The 21,253-nt window shown below is 48.6% G+C and overlaps 1 protein-coding gene across 1 annotated transcript; it reads right to left on the reverse strand.

Moving 5' to 3' along the window:
• Nucleotides 1-231: 231 nt before the first annotated feature.
• LIPG (lipase G, endothelial type) lies at nucleotides 232-21,172 on the reverse strand. Its single transcript, XM_029922288.1, has 10 exons — nucleotides 20,829-21,172; nucleotides 17,732-17,913; nucleotides 15,939-16,118; nucleotides 14,667-14,778; nucleotides 9,279-9,500; nucleotides 7,534-7,776; nucleotides 6,813-6,933; nucleotides 5,887-6,105; nucleotides 4,398-4,502; nucleotides 232-2,193 (listed from the first exon to the last, which is right to left on the reverse strand). Exons 1-10 carry the CDS (start codon nucleotides 20,923-20,925, stop codon nucleotides 2,172-2,174), a joined length of 1,503 nt encoding a protein of 500 aa, XP_029778148.1. The 5' UTR covers nucleotides 20,926-21,172; the 3' UTR covers nucleotides 232-2,171.
• Nucleotides 21,173-21,253: the final 81 nt, after the last annotated feature.

The following is a 21,253-nucleotide window of genomic DNA, read 5'->3' on the forward strand; positions in this document are numbered from 1 at the left end:
TAGTGAAAGGAGCTGTTGTCCACTTCCTACCAATAATTAGTAGCAAATAGAGAATATAGCTCATATGTAAGTCACTTTTGTCAAACCCTAGGCTTGGGCAGCTAGAATTCTTACATATGTTAAGAATTGAGACACCAGTCCACAAAGAGTTATATAGATCTTTATTATTTTACTATTAAAACTTTTTAATCTTGAAATTGGTTAATTTTAAAATAAAAACTAACCATATATTTGTTTTTATACATTATATACACTTGAGAAATAAATAGTGTTCTAAGTGTTAAAAAAAAAATCATTATATACAACTAAGGCTTTGAGCCAAACATATAAATACAGGACCCACTGAAGATTTGATTCCCAAGGCTTCTGTTACGAAAAACAGAAGGCAGAAGTAATCAGGATGCATGGTTAATCATACAAGCTCCACTTTGGCTAGAAAGCATTCATAGAAGCAACAGAAGAAGCACACAATTTAAGGAAAGACCATGAACTAAGGCTTGACTGGTTACATCTTCAAAAGTTTGGCATTGAACAATGGCATGACTTTGGCACAACACAGATTAAAACAACATCTTTTCAAAAACTTACGTACAAAGAAAAATCACTCTTCTCCCCCAGTTTGACACCACACCTCGTTCCAAATAAATCTCATCCAAAAAAAGCCCAAATTCTTATTCTCCTGATTTATATTAATATAATGGTTTATGATTTAATGGATGCCTCCAAAAACCAATTCCTTGTTTGTCACCTCTGAGGCACATTGGTGTGGAAAGGCCGTAGACATCTTGATCAAGTTGCAGAAATGAACACACCACGGACTTTGCCTCCAGGAAATCTGGGTCCTCACCTGGCTCCACCACCAACTTGGGATATGAATCTAGGCATGTGGCAGAAGCTCATTAAGCCTCCTTGTTGTAAAATGGACATTAGCTGCCCTGCGCACCTCCTCTCCTGAGTCTCTAGTCAAGTGCTGCACATGCAAATTTTTTGAAAAGTATAAAACGGTTTCTCAGATATCACATATATTCAATTGTATCAAGATCTAAAGTTGGAGGCTTTTCTGAGTTCAACACAGAGAAGGCGCTGGTATTAGAGCAAGATATTCCACAGAGGAAAAGGCATCTATTAAATCTTAGCGCCAGCTCAGTTTGTCAGGTGCTGGTTTCTGTATGCATAACCGATACGTGATGCCATCTACCTCCCTAAACAGAAGAGATTTTGCTCTGAAGCAACCCTATGTGGTGATGGGCGACCGTTCTGTCCCCAGCATGTGTGGCACTCTGCTTGTTTCCATGCAAGAGATCAAACACGTCACCCTTACAGGGAGTGCGCGTGCTAACTAACAAGAAGTAGCTGAAACCACTTAAAGCCTAGGACCCCCAGCGCTTACACCCTGTAGCCCTCCCAATGTCCGCTGTGCCTTCACCACATGTATATTCGTGGATCATCTAAATTGGAAGGGAGACTAGAAATCCCAACCCCATTAGATTCCAAGTCTGGAAAGGTTTACTAATGTGTCTACTGCCTTGTGCTAATTAAGTTTAAGTACTTAATAAACATTTGTCCAATCAAAAAATAAGGAATTGGAGAGCCAAGAAACCCCAGGATGTGTGCTCTACAGAGTAAGCTGGGTAGCAGGACAGAATGTCTGAAATGTAATGAGTATTGATCAATGCAGCCCACCGAACCCCAACAGTGAGGGCCTCGCCACCACCCCAGATCTACGCTCCGCTGTCTCTGGCTGAATGAGATCTTGAGTATACCATCCTGAGGCGAGTCAGCTCCCAGGGCAAAGACCCCTCCCCCACCACTCAGGTCAGATCAGCTGACAGTCTTCCATGTGCTTCCACAAGTGCTCCTTGTCAGGTAAAGCGCAGGCTTATCCAGTCACCCAGAAACCAGTGCGGTGTGCCCAGGAGGCCCAGGCATTTGACCCTTTGCACACAGGTCTCGAGTTAGAGCTATTCTAGAGTGGCGGGAACAGCAGTGTGTCGTCCCCTCCAGAGAGAAGTCCCAACGGTCATAGGAGGTAAGGTCCTGGGTGCAGCAAACAGGCTCCTGCCAGTGCTCGAGGGTCAAGGCCAAGAGGGGTCCTTTCATCAGGTGGGTCCTCAGCAGTAACTTTCCTCCACGTGTCTGGAAGGCGGGTGAGGGTGGGCCTTGCCTGCCCATCAGGGAAGCTCCACAGTGGGGCTGAAAGGAACCGTGTAAGAGATGAGCAGTCATATTGGGGGTCCTCACCTGGCTTGCTTGGCAAACGTGCTAGCCTGTACTGAGGGCGTGCTCTGCTCACCACAAGTTCAGGCTTTCTTACACACCTATGACGCCCTTTCACTTGCTGTCCTTCCAGAACAAGTAGAGAGGGTTCTGAGGGCATCTTCCTTCCTCTCTCTCCCAAACAAGACTCTGAGAAACACAACACCAGGGCCATCTCTGGGTTCCTAGCTACTTACACCTCAGTGCTGGCATGTACATATTCTGCACAATACTCGCTCACAACACACACACTCACGCACGCAGGGAGAACTATCCATGAGTCCTCTTTGCCTTGATCCAGAAATACAACAGAGACTGAAGGCCAGCAGGAAGGGGGCAAGACAGAATCCAGAGATCCTCACTCCAGTCTCAGCTACCCTAACATGCAATTGAACCTCTTGGAACCTCAGTCTTTTTATCAATGAATAGTGTGAACAGTATCCGCATCAAGAGAAAGCATACTGAAGGCATAACCTATGTCTAGGGGATGTCACGACTTCCTAGTGTTGATGTATTACTCAGGCTTCTATTGCTTTCTGTTCTTTTGAGAGTAAAGGAAAGGATTACTTGCTTTCTCAAAGAGGTGGGACAACGTACTAACACTACTAGTATCAATATAACATTCTCAACGGTTACGAAGTTCTGGAGCGGAAAAGGAGAATAAAATGTTTTATCATGAGATATGGTATCATAACAATAATGATAAGAATAGTGATCCTTCCTGGGTGTGTCCAATCTACACAGCTGTTCTGAGGATCGATGAAATTGATACACGTGGAAGCACTTGGAAAGTGCTGAATACAAAGGTAAAGAATTAGTTATTATTATAGCAGAACATCCTACGATGTTCTAAACTCGGCCATTTGATGGGCAGTTTTCAGAATCCTGCACGTTGCGTCATCACCAAGCTTGATTCTGAACAGAAGACAGAGCAGCCAAGGTGCAGCCTGGTCCCCAGGCTTGGCAGACAGTTAATCACAGCCCCCCCCCCACCTGACATGGTAACAGCTATTTGGTAATTGATACCCGGGTGAGGTGATTTATCTGAGCAAGTAAAACCTCCATGCTCAAGAAAGAGCACAGACGGGGAGCCTGGGTGGCTCAGTCAGTTAAGCGCCTGACCAGCTCAGGTGATGATTTCACAGCCTGTGAGTTTGAACCCTGACACAGTCTCTGTGCTGACACCTCAGAGCCTGGAGCCTGCTTTGAGTTCTCTATCTCCCTCTATCCTTGCCCCTCCCCCACTCGTGCTTAGTCTCTCTCCCTCTCTCAAAAAATAAGTATTAAACATTTTTTAATTAAAACAAAAGAGTACAGGCTTTCGAGTAAACCAACATATTTCAAGTCCTCATGCTACCAACACCTGCTGGGGGACCTGGAAAGAGTGATCTAACCTCCCTGAGCCTCAGGGTCCACAACAGTACACAGGGTTAACATCTCCAATGTCATGGGCATGATGATACAAGTAAATGAGATAACAGGGAAGGCACCCAACACAGGTGGGTGCACACCGTGTGCTCAGTGTACGGTGGCCACATATTATCCAGCACCTCGACTGGGGCAAGTGGTGGGAGCCATCGAGGGGCCCATCTCCATCCTCCCCAAGCAGGTGTCTAGCCTCAGAGACTCTGTGAGAATTTCCCTTTTGGATGCACCTGCTGCCTCACCCATGAGACCTGCCTTCCTGGATTCTGAAATAACGGGACTCCGGCATGGGGTAATGGGACACGGAAGCAAGATGCACCTTTTGTCTGGTTCAGTGCCATACACATGAGCATTCCTACTTCTCCAAAAGGGGGAGAGCTGCTCACTATCCCTACACCCACCTGGGCTCCAGAAAACCTAAAAATGGAGATTATACCATGCACTTTTCCTTTCTCTCCCACCTGAGTCCCCACTCCAAATTGGTGCCAAGAAGGAATCGTCCTTTACCCCTGGTCACTATGGAGAAGTTCAAACTAAGATGGCTGGACTCCGACAGGACCATGGTCTATCTCTTCCCAAAAGAGAAGCTTCACAAAAGAAAAGATCTGTATCTGTTCTGTTCATTGCTATGTCCCAAGCGCCCAGACCCATGTCTGGCACATGCTAGGTGACCTGTCAACAGGTTCCGCAGGACTGTATGAGAAAGTCCCAGTTACCTGGTTTCGTTTTTCATTCCCCAGCCATCTCGACACTTGTGAAACCAGAGCTCTTGGCCAGGAGATATGCTGGTGTTGTCAAAGTCTTCCACACAAAAGGTCAACCTAGGAGGAAGAAGAAACCACCAATGTAGCCAAAACTCGAGTGAGGGAGGCACGTCACTGTGCCTTAGCCAGACAGCGCTTTCTGGATCCAAAGTGGACCAAGTGAGGAGAGAGGTTTTCTACATGCCACACCTTGACTCAGAATCTTCAGAAGCCCTCATTCCTACTGCAAGTGCTCTAAACCATGTCCCACTCTGACATCTTTCATGGTTTGGTTCCTGCACCCTTTAACCACACCTTCCACCTTCTCCTGTCTGTCCATCCAAAAGGCTGCCTGCCTTTCAAGGCATAGTCTCTCTGAAGTCTCCCCGACTGCCCGAGCCCTTGATCTTAATAGAAAAGCATGTTGTTTTATAGGTGTTGCCTTGGCTATTGTCTTTCCTATGCATGGCATGGAGTTAATAATGAATGTTTTGTCTTATGTTACACGTTATATACTGCCTTGAATTGTTCATGGATTCCCATAACTATGATGGACCGAAGTCTCCTCAAATGGAGGGATTCAAGGTACCTCCAGTGGGGTGCTCTTAAGCACCCATCAACAAGCATAACTGGAATGCAGCTATGTGTCAGAAAATGCTCAACCAAGGTCACAGAGAAGCATCAGTAGTCTAATAACCATTTCAACTCTAACATACAGCCAGACCACGGGGGCTACCCCACCCTTGTGGTGTGGGGTTTCCATGAGCCCACGACCAATGGATGTACGGGAATCGCCCAGACAAGGGACCACGTCTCCCTCCCCCTAAGGCCACACTATGCCGCAGGCGACGGATGGAAATGGGACACATGAAGAACTGTGATGGAGACAATACCAGATGAGGCACAAGGAGGCTGGAGGCTGCCTCCTACCATCCCCCGCCACTGATGACCTCCCCGCAATCTGCAGAAAGATGCGGCCGAGGAAACCCTCCTGCCCTGACAAAGTTCCCACGGGCTTCCCTGACTGCTGCTTAGAAGTTTGTTCGGAGAGTCAGGCACCATTTTAGGGGATGATACATGAAGGTCTAGAGTTTTCACTCTAGGCCTGAGGTTAAAAATCGTGGGGGACATGCCAGCTGGCATGGCATAGAGCATTCTCTCTTTGACATCAGGGCCCCACCCTATAACCTTGACTCAGAGCCCTGGAAAGAAGGATAGAATATGCTCGAAGGGTCTGGGCAAACCAGGGCCTCTTGTAGACCTCAACCGTGGGGGCTCTGAGAAGTATCACACACTGATACCCTGCTGTGCTCTGCACAGGGGCAAGCAAAGGCTTTGGTCACATGGACCCCATAGCAAACAGATCAGCAAGGCAGTGCTCGCAGGGAGCCTCATCCAGGAGAAGCCCCCTTCTCTGAAGCCAACACAGGGTACGGCAAAAGAGAGGTCTCGAAGCCCTTACTTCTGCTGCGTCTCCCCAGACTTGACGCGGATACGCCTGATGCTCAGCTTCCGCTCAGAGCTGCGGGGCTGGGACAGGTAGCTGCGAAGCTCCTTCCACAGGTTGTACCAGGACTGAGCTGCCCCTTCCCAGGTGAGTTTGATCTTCAAGAGGTCTCCAAGGTCCTCCTCAGTGTAGACCAGGAAGGTGTTAGTGGCATTCAGCCCGATCTGCTCCACTCTGCAAGGGGAGACAGGAGCAAGTCTCACTGCCCGGCCACCTGGAAAACTGCCCCACCGTGTGGGGTGACGCCGTGGCAGCACCTGCCACACGGTGACTGCAGAGAAGTGAGCCCACAGACACCCATCTTCCTCTAAACTCCTGGCCCCTTCCTGCCTGTCCCCATCCTGTGACATTTGGGGGCAAGCTGTCACACCTCATTTATGTGGGTGAGTGGGTGCGTAGATACCCGGTCCCCCAGCTAGAGCCTGAGCCCTGGGAAGTGAGTCCTTTGATGACATTACTTTGCAATCCCAACATGACTTGGCACTGCACTTTGTACCTCGCGTGTGCTTAACAAACATGTACCAATCGCTACGTGCCCCTCCCGCAGACCATTAGAAACGGTGCAGGGATAACATTTCTGTTCCAAATTTCCCAGAGCCTCAGGCATCAGGCGTTGCCTGAAACAAAGCATCAGTTTCTGTCCAGCTGACCCAGCAGTTTCTCAAGCTGCTGATTCACCTGGGAGCATCCTTCCCAGAAAGGGTCTGAGTCAAGGGCTTGGTGGAGATTGTGGACCACAGAGGCCCCCCCAGACCCCCCAGCCCCTCCCGCAGACACTCAGGCCGCACTCCCCGGCACTGGCTCGCACGCTCCCACACTCGCTCGTTCTTAGACCACCTTGTTCGTGGTCCTGGACCCATCAAAGGGAGCCTGTGACTTACATCTCCAAAGGCAGGATCTGGGAGTCTGCACTGGTGCCGTAGAGGGTGACATAAAAGTTGGGTTCGATTTCTCCCACATTCTTGTAGCTGAAGATGTGGATTTTCATCTGATAATGGTAAACTGCATGGACAGCAGGACAAGGGCATTTGTGAACTTTGCTGGTCATCTCAGGACACCCTGACCTGAACTGAGTCACCCGCAACACTGTTTTTAGGGGCTGATGTCCCTTTGGTCCAGCCCAGCCTCCCTCTGCTCTTGCTCATTCCAGTGGAATAAAGGGTCACCACAGTATTAAGGAGCCCCAAACATGGATGTCAGGGCATCTTTCGGAGATTCCAGCCTAGCAACTTTCTAGCTGTGTGACCTTGAATTAAGGACCAAGTGTAACCGCTTTAACTCAGATTTGCTGTGACAATCATGAGAAAAATATGAAACAGCTTTGCAAAAGTTAATTGTAAAGAAATGAAAATTTTCTGTCTCGATACAAATTTAAGAGATTGATATTGGCGATCGTGGGATGATGGCTTTCATCACAAAAAGAGTCCTCACCATTCATTTTTAAAGGTTAACTTTCCTAGGGCACGCATGACATCATCTGATTTGCAATGATTTGATCTGACTGTGCCAGCTGCGTCTCCTGGGCTGGGAGGTGCCCTACTATTGAGAAGAAGGGAAAAGACAAAGGTCCCTCCTCAGGGCACTGGGGGGACTGAGGGTTACCTCTGAAGGGCATGCCTGCCCGAGTTTTGAGGTACATTTTGCTGTTCCTCTTATTCCTCGTTTTCTTGGCATTGTAGCCAATGCTGTTACAACGGTTCTTCCGGCAGCTGAGACAGATCCCCTTTTTGAAGCGATTTGAGTCAGTGCACTGGAATGCGAAACTCGGCTTGTCCTGATTCACCAGGGAGTCGACAAAGAGGTGTACGGCCCGCTCATGCTCACATTTCATCACTTCTGTGATTGCTGGGGGATGGGGAGGACATGCAGGATGAGCCGCTCATCAAATACGGATTGTGACCCCAAAGCCCATGGAGATCAAACAATTTGCTCAGAGTCACATGATCAGTTGGTTACAAAGTCAAGAGCATAACTGGGATTTTCTTGCCCCCAGTACGTTATTATCTCTTGCAACCAGAAGCTACAGCCAAGAGTTCAGTAGGACCTTATGGACCTTATGGAAAACTTGACAAAGCCATCCCCACCCCCTTCCTGAGTAATACTACTGGCCGTAAGGAATGCCATCATCTGATGGAAGTCGTTGTGGGACCTCCAAGCCTTCCAGGAGCTACTTGAATATTATCACACTGGGAGAGGGCCACAGACTGAATGACAGGGCAGGACATCCAAAGAACAGAGCATCAGAGTAGAAAGAGCCAACAGAGGCCAAGACTTAGCAATACAGCCGAGACCCGAGGCAGTGAGAAAATGGGAAACCGAGAAAGGGATTGGTCACTGCAGCCACACATCAGTTTCAGCAGCAAATTCAGTTCCACCTAAGTCTCCTGGGAACAGGCTCAGGCATTCGGAAGGTAGATTGTAAGTGAACGGAGACCTCACCTTGCTTTTACTTTAAAGTGTCACAAAAACAAATTACAGTGCATCCAAGCTGCAGAATGTTGTGCAGTCTTTAAAAAGAATAAGGGGGGGGGGCGGCGCCTGGGTGGTTCAGTTCAGCATCCACCTCTTGATTTCAGCTCAGGTCATGATCTGGCGGGTTCATGGGTTTGAGCCCCGCATCGGGCTCTGCATAGACAGTGCGGGGCCTGGCTGGGAGTCTCTATCTCCCTCTCTCTGCCCCTCCCCAGCTCACTCACCCTCTCTCTCTCTCTCTCTCTCTCTCAAAATAAATAAGTAAATTTAAAAATAATTTTTTAAATAAAAAGACTAAGGTAAATAAATCTATGTGTTCTGATGTTTAAGAATATTATATATATATATATATATATATATATATATATACACACACACACACACAATGACTGAGAAAAGGAAAAGTAAAGGACAATGGGACTTTGAAAAATATAATCTCACATACACACACGTGCGCGCACACACACACACATACACACACACACACACACAAATGAACTTGAAAGAAAAATGACCAGGAGGATACACACAAAATTGTTCCTACGGCTACTTTTAAAGAGTAAAAGAAGCAGCTAGAGGAAGAGGTTACTTCCTGCTCCAGGCGATTCTACATTGCTCGATTCTTTTCCCAACAAATATATATATTCCCCTTCTTATAAAAAGAAATTAATCAACAACTAGGACCTCAGTGCACGAGAGGGCAAAGCAGAAACAGCATATGGGTGTTAGTAGGCACACGCGGTTGGCCGCCCCTGCGGGGGGAGTGGGCAGCACGAAATGAACACTGTAGGGAGCATGACCCACTGTGGCTGATTTAGGAGGCGATGTGATAACGGAGACAAACCTCTATATGAAGCAGAAAGTAAGGAACTCACTTCCATATGCAATTGAGCCCAAGACATCATTGAGTCCACAGCCTGGCTGGAAGTCACCTCCGTTGGGGTAGATGTCGATGTGGCCCACGGGCATCTGAATCCCGATGCTCAAGCCAAAGGAACGTGTGTAGGTGTGGAGGACATCCACAAAGTCCGCGTCGTCGGGGGACAGCCTCCTGTGGATGTCCGCCCCTTCAAACAGTGGCCCCGCAGGATCCAAACCTGTAGCAGAAGAGCAAGCCGAGACCAGTTGCGTCAGGTGTGCAAAGTCCTGGAGTCCTGATTTAAAATCGAATGCAGGTGTGCACCGCAAAGCCATCCTCAGAGCCCAGCCCCGCAAATCTGGAACAGTGGGATGCCTGCATTGGGGGAACTTTTGCTTTCTTCTTCACCTGTCCTGACAAGTCAACTGAGTCACAATGACATACAGCTCCGAGGAACCACGGACTGTCAGAACTGGAGCACTTCTAGAAAGAACTCAGCCAGCCGTCCCATCTATTCTGCCATAGAGAGTCTTCTGCAGCCTCAACTTTGAGCCCCCTTTACAAATAACTAAGCTAACTGAATCTTCTGGAGGGAAGACTCAGTTTCCCCAAACTGAGCTATTTGTATCTGGACTTCCTCTTCCCCTGCCTTTAGGTATGAATCAGGCCCAAGGGTGGAATGATGCGATGGGGTGGGGGGTGGAGGGGACAGACACCATATCCCAGGCCTCCAGCATCCCTCTGTTTTGCAGCAGGAAGGAGAAATCCCTTTGCCTGCAAACTTTCTGCATTGGACAGGCAAGCAGCAATGTAGACAGAACCGGTTTCACCTCTGAAACAGCACAAATACCACTGGGAGCTTGTTGAAAATTCAAATTCTCCTATGGAGCTATAGAAAACTCTGGAAGGACACACAAGCCACTGGCTACCTGTGCATGTGTGTTGGGCAAGACGGCAGGGAAGGGAACCGAGCAGGTGGTGGCAACAATAAATGACTTTCACCATCTTTTAATTTTGGAACCGCGTGAATGTAAAACCATTCCAAAAAAATTTTGCAAAGCATGAAATGCAGATTTCCCCAGCCTCCTAGAGATCCTGATTGGCAAGTCTGGCATGGATCCCAGAAATGTGTATCTATTCCCCAGGTGATCCTAAAAGGAAGTGGTCTGTGAACTAGATTGGAAAAAACTTCTCCCATCTTCAGTATCATTGATAAAATTGAACCTGAACATCATAATCCATATAGCTTATGTGAGATGTTAAGAGATTAAGTGCTTGTCAGTGTAAATGCTAGCTGCTTTACCAAGCTCAAGGAATTATGGGAGCCGAATTCATGCCAGCATAGAAGGCTCTCTGTCCTACAGACACAGAGAGAGGACCTGGAAAAAGCTGAGAATACAGTGCACTGTAAGGGGGACTGGGTGCTCTGTTTAGCCTCAAACAGTGGTTCCCAGCTAGGTATGATTTCGCTCCTAAGGGGACACTTGGAATGTCTGGAGACACTTTTGGTTGTGACAGTTGTGGGAAGAGGGCGAGAAGCTGCTAGCATCTTAGTGGGGAGAAGCCAGGGATGCTGATAAACATCGAGCGATGCTCAGGTTGGCTCCCACAACAACGCATTAACAGTGCCAAGGTTGAAGCACCCTGATCTAGAAACACCATTATGGAGAGGAGGTTAGACCAAGTATAGAGTCGTAAGAGGAGAAGATGAGTAATAAAACCCATCGGATCCCAGCGCAGTAGAACCAGGGAGCACCTCGTGAGGCTTCACTGGGGTGATTCTAAGCCAAACACTAGGCAGAGCTATTGTATGGAGTGGACGGTAAGCTTATGAAATTTGTCACTCACGAAAACTGCAGAGGCTGGAAGCAAACAGGCAGCAGAAGAAGTGGAAATAAATGCATGCGTGATGAAGGCAGAAAGGAAGCCCATCCTGGCTGGTGGGCCATCCCCAGCCCAGGGCCCAAAAGAAGGATGGCACAATGGCAGCGACCCCCCACCCCCACCCCCGCCACAGCCCACGATGACTCATTTCAGAGACTGCCAAGGGCTACAGGACCGACCCAAGCAGCCTCCCCCTGCCTCTTGCTATGTTTTCTGGAAGGAAAAAAAGAGAGAGAGGAACATTCTGCTTTGCAACCAATACAAGAGAGAGGCTCTTTGCCTAATGTGAACAAAAGTCTCCACCAGACGGTCAGTGCCATGGAAACCAAGCTGTGCTACAGGAATGCAGGCAGCTGACAGGGCTTCTCCAAAGGATGGCTGGCGGGGGCGGGGACGGAACCGGCAGGCTGAGCCTTCACCCACCCAGACTGACCCAGCCTGACACATAGCCAGGGCTCACAGACTCTGGGGGAAGATCGTACGATTTACTTTTTTTAAACTAGGAATGGGAGGGATAGCGTGTCCTCTCCAAAAAAAGAAAAGGTGGAGATCCAGCCCTCCTTCCATCCAGTTGGGCACCTTCCGAGATGTTCTGTCCGGCAGATGGAAGGCACACGTGCAGGAAAGCCTCTGCATTCTGGCCTGGCAGTGCGGGTCCTGCTGGGCTTCTATTGCTAGTTTATCTTTACCAACGAAGAAGAGGCAGGGTGGCACAGTGGCTAGGGGCAGGCTCTGCACCCGACAGCCTGGGTTTGAATCCTGGCTCTGCTATGAAGGGCGTAAGATGTTGCACCCATTATTAAAGCACTGATTCCCAGTCCCCCATCTGTAAAATGAAGCCAAAAGGCCCCTATTTCCCCATTGCAACGTCTCGTAGAGACAATATAAAGTACCTGTCAGATAGGAGGTACTTCACATCGGGAAGCATCTGGTTCTGTGTCTGAGGACACTTAATTCCTATTTCTCAAATGAATGAAGAAATCTGATTGCTTATTTGTTTATGACTAACTAGACACAAGTTCAATTAGAAGTATACGACCTCAGTGTCAGACTTCAGCTCAGGTCATGATCTCTCAGTCCGTGAGTTCAAGCCCTGAATCGGGCTCTGTGCTGACAGCTCAGAGCCTGGAGCCTGCTTCGGATTCTGTGTGTGTCTCTCTCTGCCCCTTCTCCACTTACGCTGTCTGTTTCTCTCTCTCTCAAAAGTAAATAAACATTAAAAACTGTTAAAAAGAGAGAGAAGTATATGAGCTCTTTCCTAGTGTGGCACAGAATTCTCTCAAAAGCCTAAGGCGGTAAAACTCTGGCGAACCCCAGTTCAGAGCGCTAACCCAAACGAGACTAGGGTTCAGGTGTCTCCCTGCTCTGCACAGTGCATCATGGGCCTCAGGACCCCACACGAGCTGCAGTCTGGTCCTTCTACCAGTTACACCCCCTGGTTCCCAGGCCCCTGGGAAGTCCACCGACTGAGAGGAGAAGAGCATGCATGCCCCTCCCCCACAGCAGACATGCACAGCCCGACGTGTCAGGTGCCCTTGGAGGTACTGCTGGGCAACTGGACAGTGGGGACTTCTCCCTGCCAGGGTCACTCAGGCCCCTGCCCACAGAGAAGGGCTGGAGGAAAGGGGTGCGTGCTGAGGACATGCAGCCCCCGAGCCCCACGCAGACAGCACGGAGCACTGATTAGCATTCGGTCAGCAAAGCCCCCATCTCAGCAGCTGCCGCCCAAATAGGCAGAGGGAACGAACTGGAAAACTCTTCCCCAGCTCACTGCAGATGTAGAAAGAGAAAAAGGAAAGATCTGCAACTTGTCCTTGCTGCCAATGGCCCTGGGCTGGTGGCCGGTGGGGGCGGGATTTGAATGTGCTGCAGTTTGAACACAGTTGGCCTCTCTCTGACACATCATGCTTCTCACTGGGGGCCAGAAGGAGTTGCTCCAACAATGGTATCCAGAGCGGCTTACAGCCCAACAGCCCCCCACCAGCAACGGGTTAATGAGCAGGCGTGTGTGGTCACAGAGTCACTGTCCCCCTTGATGCTCTCAGACCCCACAGTAAACAAAAGTGAAGCTCTCAAGCTATGCTAAATCAAACAATTGGATCTAAAGGAAAGTGTGTGTGTGTGTGTGTGTGTGTGTGTGTGTGTGTGTGCCTTAGATCGAAGCCCAGGGATGATTTGAGGTGAGCCAATGACATTTTACAAATATCTATATAGATTTAAATCTGCCCCCACTTGCTTGTTGCGAAAACCTGAAATTCTACCTTTACTAAATTATTTGTTAGCTAAGGACTTCCTCCTTCCTGAGTCCTGTTTTAAAATAAAAAATACTGCCAGGAAAGAAACTGATCAAATCTTTCCTTCGAGGTGACCAGCTGGGCCTCTGGTATCTTGGAGGCAAGAAGGAAGCTGGGACTGAAGACAAATAAAAGAATTCTGGAAGGAGGATACGGGTTTAGGACAAAAAATTTGCCATTAATTTCAGCCTAGAGGTAGCTCTGTTTACGGATTTGAGGAAGCACAAAAATGGGAAAGAAAATCCTTGACCCTTTTTAAATCATTAAATGATTTCATCCAAACACACATCAAAAGATCAGCAAGAAGGGAAACTCAATTTTTTATTGACAACCCGGGTACTAATACCAGAAAGTCCTCTTTTTTTAATGTGTATTTATTTATTTTGAGAGAGAGAGAAAGAGAACACAAGAGTGGGGGAGGGACAGAGAGAGGGAGAGAGAGAATTCCAAGCAGGCTCAGCACTGTCAGCACAGAGCCCAAGGTGGGGCTTGATCTCATGAATTGCAAGATTGTGGCCTGAACCAAAATCAAGAGTCAGATGCTTTAACGGACTGAGCCACCCAGGGGCCCCCAGAAAGGCGTCTTGAATGACAAAGTTTAAGCACCCACTCTAAACAGATAATTATCACTAATAAATGTGCCAGGTAAACACTGGAAAGAGGCTATTAGTGGATGAAACAGAAATAAGGCAGAATTCAAACTAGATTCCACCACCAGTCCATTTCCGTTGAGCTCCTAAGCACCACTGTGGGAGAAAAGAGTGAGCCTTCAGGGCTGATAGGTCAGGACCCACTGCGGTTCTGCACTTTTCAGTTATTAGCTATTTGCCCCTCGGTGTTTCCTTGGCTGTCAGACTAGGCCAGTGGTTTTCAAACTGTGTTCCCTGGTGCTCTGGGACCCTGAGATTTCTCTGGGCATGGGGATGGCTCAATAGCAAAGCCAACACTACCCACCACATAACCAGCTTCAACCAGAACATCCATTCTATCTGTTTCATACATCGGGGTCCCACCGAAGTTAAACTTGAAAGAGAGATTCTGCAACTGAAAACAGTGCTTGAAAGCTCTGGATTCAATATCCTCCAGATCCCTTCCAAAGCTAACCCTCGTTGGCTCCCTCGTGCTGCATCTTGGGGAAGACTCCAGTTCAGAAAAGCCAGCTTGGCAGAGGAGCAGGGCAGGGAGGAGCTCGGGGGTCGGCCATCAGGGCAGGAAGCAGATCTTACCTGTGATTCTGCCCACGGTGCCTTTCACAAAGTTTCCAGCGAACCCTGCCACGTGAGCTCCGAGGCTGTAGCCAATCAAGTGAACATTCCCAAGAGAAAAATCATCCTTCTCCTGCAGGAAATCACAAAAGTGTGTGAGCAAATCCAGTGGACTTGGGCCCATCGGGTCACCAACAATTCGACAATTCAGTGGCGACAAGGAAGACCCACGGGAACCAGGGGCAGAGACTTCTCAGACTGTGGCCTGCATTGCTGGCAATGAGACAGGGATGGGACACAGCCAGGTAAGGGGAGGGTGAAAGAACTTTGTGCCACTTAAAATGCCAAGCGCTGGGGACAGGCTGGAGGTTATGACTAGAAACTACATGCCTGACCCTTTGGCTATGTTTCTGTTCTCTCTGGCACTGTGGGATGTGGGAGTGGCCATGCGGAGATCAAAGCCACCAGACTCACTAGAGACTAAGTGCCAGCCACAGCCTGAAGCACCCTACTCTTTCCCCCTCCTTAGGTTCCAGAAACTGCTGATCTGCTCCCCACAAACCCACCCAGGACCCCAGAGCTGAAGCATCATACCCTGAGGGGCATTTCACTGCCAGGGGTGCCAAGGTGGGACTTTGACCCCGCAGCTCAGAAATCAAGCTCTACAAAATGAGCTAAGCAGAGAAATGAGGTACTGCTCATGAACCCCTGAGCAGATGCTGCCAGAATTCATCAGATGCCATGGGCAAAAGGATGGTCAGCCTAGCATTGCCCAGATAATGGGGTCACTTCGCCAGCACACCCTTGCCCCCAGGTAAGTCCATGATCTCAGGCAAATCATTAACCTGTAGAGAGTAAATCTAAGACCTCGAGACATATTTTCCACACTTAATTTATTTTAAGTGTGGCAGTAGGCTGCATTTGTTGGAACCAACCCTCTCCTACCCGCTCAGGACAGCCACCCTTCAGAGGCAGGAACAGAATTCAGTACGTTTTTAAGATTTCAAGCTGGTCCTGGCTCCTGATTATTCCCAACCTGAGGGCATCAGCAAGTAACAACCCATAAGGCAAATTTTCTTCCGGCGAATGCAAGAACAGAAAAGAATCCAGCCATATATCAATAATTAAAAAGCTTTCCAAAAGTCCCAGCCTTCAAGTATTTCAAGAAATACTCAATTCAGTAAAAACCTGAATTCCAAAGATCTCAGACGCCCAAAGTTCACTGGAACACAGTCTGACCTGTATTTTCTTAAGAAGGTTCAGGTTCAAGATTCTGCTCTTTCAAGCACTTACCTGCAGCCAATCGAGCATCCTTGCAACACTGTGTCCCACCACCCTACTGTTATTGACCGCGTCCGTGTAAAGCTGGTGGGCCAGGGGAAGCCAGTCAACCACCACAATGTTGGCTTCTTTCTCTCTCATCTGCAGGGCTGACACGAGTTTGTAGAGCCAATTTTCAAACATGCCGCTCATCTGTGAAGAAAACAGGACATTTAAAAAAATTCTTAGCAGTTTCAGAAATCCTGATGAACGTGGAATTCAGTTCCATGACCCTCTCCCCAGACAATTCTAGAAGTTTCCACAATGGCTGCTCAGGCACTAGACCTTTGCACGTGAGCAGGGCTGGTCACAGAGAGGACTACTGCGTGAGTGCTCCATTGCTCTTTATATCTTTTTTTCCCATTACAATTTTCATAGCTGGGGTCTTGGGCTGCTGCCCACTGGCCAATAGGACCATGATGAGATAAACACTGGTGGCAACACTGGCCTGAGTCCCTGTCACAGACAAGCGAGTGGCCTCAAAGGCAGGTAGAAAGGGTTGCCCTGGAGAATTAGCTTCTCTCTCGGAGACGCAAGGAGATGCGGTCTCCTAGGCAGATGCAGAGTTAACGAATGACCCCTTCTCACAACCGATCTCTGCCATCCCTCTTGACCCCAGAGTAGGGAAGATCTGTCCCCGGAATCCCAAATTAGAACTCAGAACACATTTTCCCACAGAAACAAAGTTATAAATAATGACTAGGTCCAGTTGTAAACCTATCCACATGTACATTATTAGATAAATAGATTTTCTGTGCATGGCCTGGGAACCCAAACGCCATTCACAATCCTGCTTCTATAAGAGACTGCTGTTCCAAGTTCCAAACAGATTACAAAAGAACTTTCTGGAATGCAACCCATTTGGAAGTTGCAGGCAGTTTGTATTTGCATTTTCACAGGGGGGCTTAAAAAGGTTCAATTGCATGATTCTAATTGCAGGGATGAAGTTGGAGAGACAAGCCCCTGACCATCTCTTCAGTCACATCAGGGAGACAGGCATCCCCCGCCCACAAGGCCTGACCCAACAGTTGGTGATAGACCTAAAGACCCAGAAAGCATGTAACGGATATGAATTTCTCATCATTAAAAGGAGGAATGTCCCCCCCTCAATTAGCCCAGGCAGAAACCTGCTCACTTAATAGTGTCATTTTCCTACAGACCATCATTATATGAATGAATAAACCCCGCAGTGGTCAAAAGCTTCTAAAGCTGAGCGTTAAAACCCTTTTTTGTTGAAGTTTGTCATGGGCCTTTCAATGTGAATTGCTCAGCTAGGGCGCATAAAGAGCCCCAGTGCCTTTAAACGGAGCCATCTCTATGCAAACAGGAGGGCATCATGCCAACAGCGGCCAGCGATGCAGGCCAGCTGGCTCTTCATAGGCTCTCGGAGCCAGTCAAGTTGCTGCAGTTCAGCTCAGCTCTTAGGGAGGGATGGCCCCCGCCAGGCAGTGGTTGACCAATGTAATTAAGTGTAATTAGGGGGCCCCTTAAGAGCCAGCGGAGCTGGGCTGCTGCCTTCAGGAGAGCCACTTTCTGAAAGCCTGCTGCGTGCCAGCATTAAATACCACCCTGCTGGCGTCCATATAGCCCCCTCAGCGAAGTGCCCATTACATTCTTCACAGCTGTCTGAAACACAAGCAGCCCACAAGAAAAGAGAGAGAGAGAGAGACAGTAGAATCTGGAAGCACCAGCCTTCTTTTTAATTGACCAAAACAAAGGCAACCCAATCTTGTGTCAAGCTGCCGAGCTCCCTCCACCGGGCTCACCGTCCATCCATGAATGATGAAAAAGGTTTTGGCTGTCGTGTTGAAGCCACAGACTTCCAGGGACTGGTTGTGGCTGAGGGAGAGGTAGCAGCCTTCGTGTTCTGGGTCCCCAGAGGTGCGGAGGTTAAATCTCACAGGAGGTTTGGCAACAGCCTGTACGTTCCCAGGTTTATAGAGCCCATCTGGGGGAAAAGAACAGAGCGTGGGTGCATCTAGTGGGCTTGGGTCATTAGAGACCTGGAGTCTAGTTCTAGTTCAATCTTGAGCACATTAGTTAATCCTCTGGGTTCCAGATGTTATACCTTCCGAATGTTCTCTCCTCATTTCCTAGAAGACTTGCAAAGCTTTTATAAAGGGACATCTCAGAATTGAAGAATATTAGTCATCAGTACTAATTACTGTGACTCTGAAATAAATAGGTGCCTCTTACTTTTCTTTCCTCTTCTCTACCAAAACAAGCTCTCCTACCTACCCTCAAGTGACTACATTTAAAGTAGGGATCTTCGATTCTTTTCCTGAAATACTTGGGACCAGCTGAATCTCAAAATTCAGAACTTTTCAAATTTTAGAAAGGCATCATGGCAATAAGCCATGTAATTAATATATGACATCCCCAGCGGGGTCTGGGGGCATTCCCCGATAACCAAACACACTAATATTTCTGCAGGGAAATATGTAACTACTCACACTCAAAGGCAGGAATAAAGTCTACCGATAGCCTCGTGTCAGTTCTGATCAGTTTTTGCTTCCAAATGAGTTCAGGACCAATAAGGCCAAGGGCTTACTGCCAAACAAATTACCAAACAAATTTTCCAATTTTGAAAGATTCTGGATTTTGGAATTAGGGATAAGAAGCCATCAGCTCTCCTACAATGGGCTTCCTCTAGCATTCCCAGCTAGATTCCAGTACTTATTTCAAAGACCTCCTGCAACAGGGCTTTGGCAGTGACAAACATGTGCCCGACATTCTTCTTGTTTGTTAAATAAGTGACCGAAGCCATGGGGAAATTTAAGTGAAGCAAAGTTGTTCCTTTCAGCCCCAGGCTTACATACAGTGCCCTATGGCCTTTTAAGACAAAGCATTGCCATCATCACAATATGATGGACAGTCATAAATGAACCCCATCCAAGCATTCTTTCAACCATCCAGGAAATTATCTCTTGATAACAGGCTACAAAATTAGAAAAATCAAACTCACTCTTGAATACTGAAAACAAACTGAGGGCTGAAGAGGGAGGGGGGAAGGGGAAGGGAGTGATGGTCATAGAGAGGGGCACTTGTGGGGAAGAGCACTGGGTGTTATATGAAAACCAACTTGGCAATAAACTATTAAAAAAAAAGAAAAAAGAAAAATCAAACTCTCCTGTCACATAGAAATCAAGGGAATAAAATACCAAATGACCAAACCAGGAGCTTCATTTATCCCAGAGTGGGTAGGCAATGGAATCAGGGAAAGAGAAAGAGATGGTGGTGGTGAAGAGGGCGGTGGGAGGAAAAGAATACACCAGAGGGAAAAAGGGTTCCAGAAAATGCAACTAAGTATCCATGAACAGATCTCAGGTTAACTGCTATTAAAGTAATGAACAAAAGCCCCAACAAGCCGAAATTTGAACCATGGACCAAAACAGTCTCCCTCCCCAATTAGCACCCAGATAGCCACTCACAGAGACCAGATGGGGAATTCTAGGAGAATAGGAGAGAAGTCTGCCACTTCCTGGGACAGATTTGTAGGTAAACCCACATACTGATATGAAAGTTCCACCTGAGCATCTGGCCTTTTCTGACCCCAGAGTTCTCCAGCTTCATTCCTCCCACTTTCAGCCTGGGGCACTTCAACCTCTGGGACTTTGTGATTCTTCACCCACGTGCTCCCATGGCTCATTCTCTCACCTCCTTCAGTTCCTGGCTCAGTGCTCAACTTCTCAGAGAGGAAAGCCGGACCACAGATTAACACTGTGCCACCTTCTCCCCCAGCACCCTGTTCTTACCGCTCCTGCTTTACTTTTCTCCCACTGAGCATAGTTTATACATCTTAATTAGTTCACTGTCTGTCTTCCCACTACTGCAATGTAAGCCTGTTCCATGTCCCATCCCCTGATCCTAGGAGAGTACCTGGCACTGAGCAGGCACGCAGTAAACACTTTCTCCACTGAAAGAATGGCCCACAAACATTCGGAATCAGGTTAGATGGAAGGAGCGATAGCGTTTTACAGGAGAGGAGCTAGAGACGTGACCTACCCCAGGTCACAGTTCCCGTTAGCACTGGAACGTGTTAAGTAAAACAAGGCTTTCCCATTCATTCAAATTAACCCTCCCACAACTACGTAAACCGACATGGACCAGCATCATTTGGCCCAACCTCAGCAGACTAGTAGAAGATGAAATAATGGATTGGGGCTTAGAGGATCTCCCCTCTCCACTGCTTAGCTAATAGATTTGGCACTCTCCAAGGGTGATCCTACCCTCATTCCACCAGGTCAGGCTTCCTCTAATGAAAGCCAGCAGCTAGGAAGAGAGGTAGGAAGAGGAAGAGTGGGGATGGAAAGAGTGTTGAGGAGGAAGAAGCTGGCAAGCTGGGGGAATAGGCCCAGCAGCTTCTGGGCACAAGTTACTCACCAAATGCTCCCTCCCAGCGCTAATCCAACCAGAGCCAGCCACCCCTGCCACCTTCGCTTTCCAAACATCTACACCCAGATTAGAATGAGGGGCAGGCACCAAGCGACTTAGCTCTTTCCAGCAACCGTCTCCCCTCGCACAGGACAAGGTTGAAGAGCAGGCTGCAGCCCACCCGGCTGGCTGGACAGCACCGATCCAGGCAATCTTATCCTGGAAGGGGGTGGGGCGAGAGGGTGAGCACGGGCCAGCGCACACACCCGCGTTCGGCCTCTCGGATGCTTTGCTGGGGATGTGCACGTCCGAAGCGCCAAGAAACAAGTGAACTGCAAAGCTGATTAGGAGGAGCAAATGGGCAGTGGGAACGGAAAGAGGGTTTCGCTGGCATCAGGAGGGGCTGGAAAAGCGTCGGCAAGACGGAGGTGGGGGGGAGGCCAGAGAAGCTGGGGTGGGTGGGGGGTAATAAGAGTAAGTGCACGTTACCTTGCAGCCGTCCCTCCGGACCGGGGGGTGTGGGGCTTCCCGCGGCAAAGCAACAATGGACGCTCCAGAGGCAGAGCAGGGGAACGGGGTTTCGCATCCTTCCCCGCCACACCCCCTCTCCCGAAACGGGACTAAAAAAAGAACACCTCTCGGGGTGTCTAGCAGTCCGCACTGGCCAGACCCGAAGTGGGCAGCCCTCTCTCGACCAGGGAGAGAGTGGTGGCCTTAGCCAGCTGAAGGTGAAGGTGGAAGGGAAAACTTGGCTAAACTGAGCCGCGAGGAGTGGCGGGGAGTATGAAGGCGCTTGAACTAGACCTGCCTGCGCCCGTGCCGCCCGCCGGGGAAGCCAGGACTCGCCGCTGTCACTCCACGAGCTCCCGGCGAGGTAGTTTTTTAGAGTATTGGAGTCATCTGACCCATCGCCA

Source organism: Suricata suricatta, chromosome 14 (genome assembly GCF_006229205.1).
Source record: "Suricata suricatta isolate VVHF042 chromosome 14, meerkat_22Aug2017_6uvM2_HiC, whole genome shotgun sequence".
Lineage (NCBI taxonomy): Eukaryota > Metazoa > Chordata > Mammalia > Carnivora > Herpestidae > Suricata > Suricata suricatta.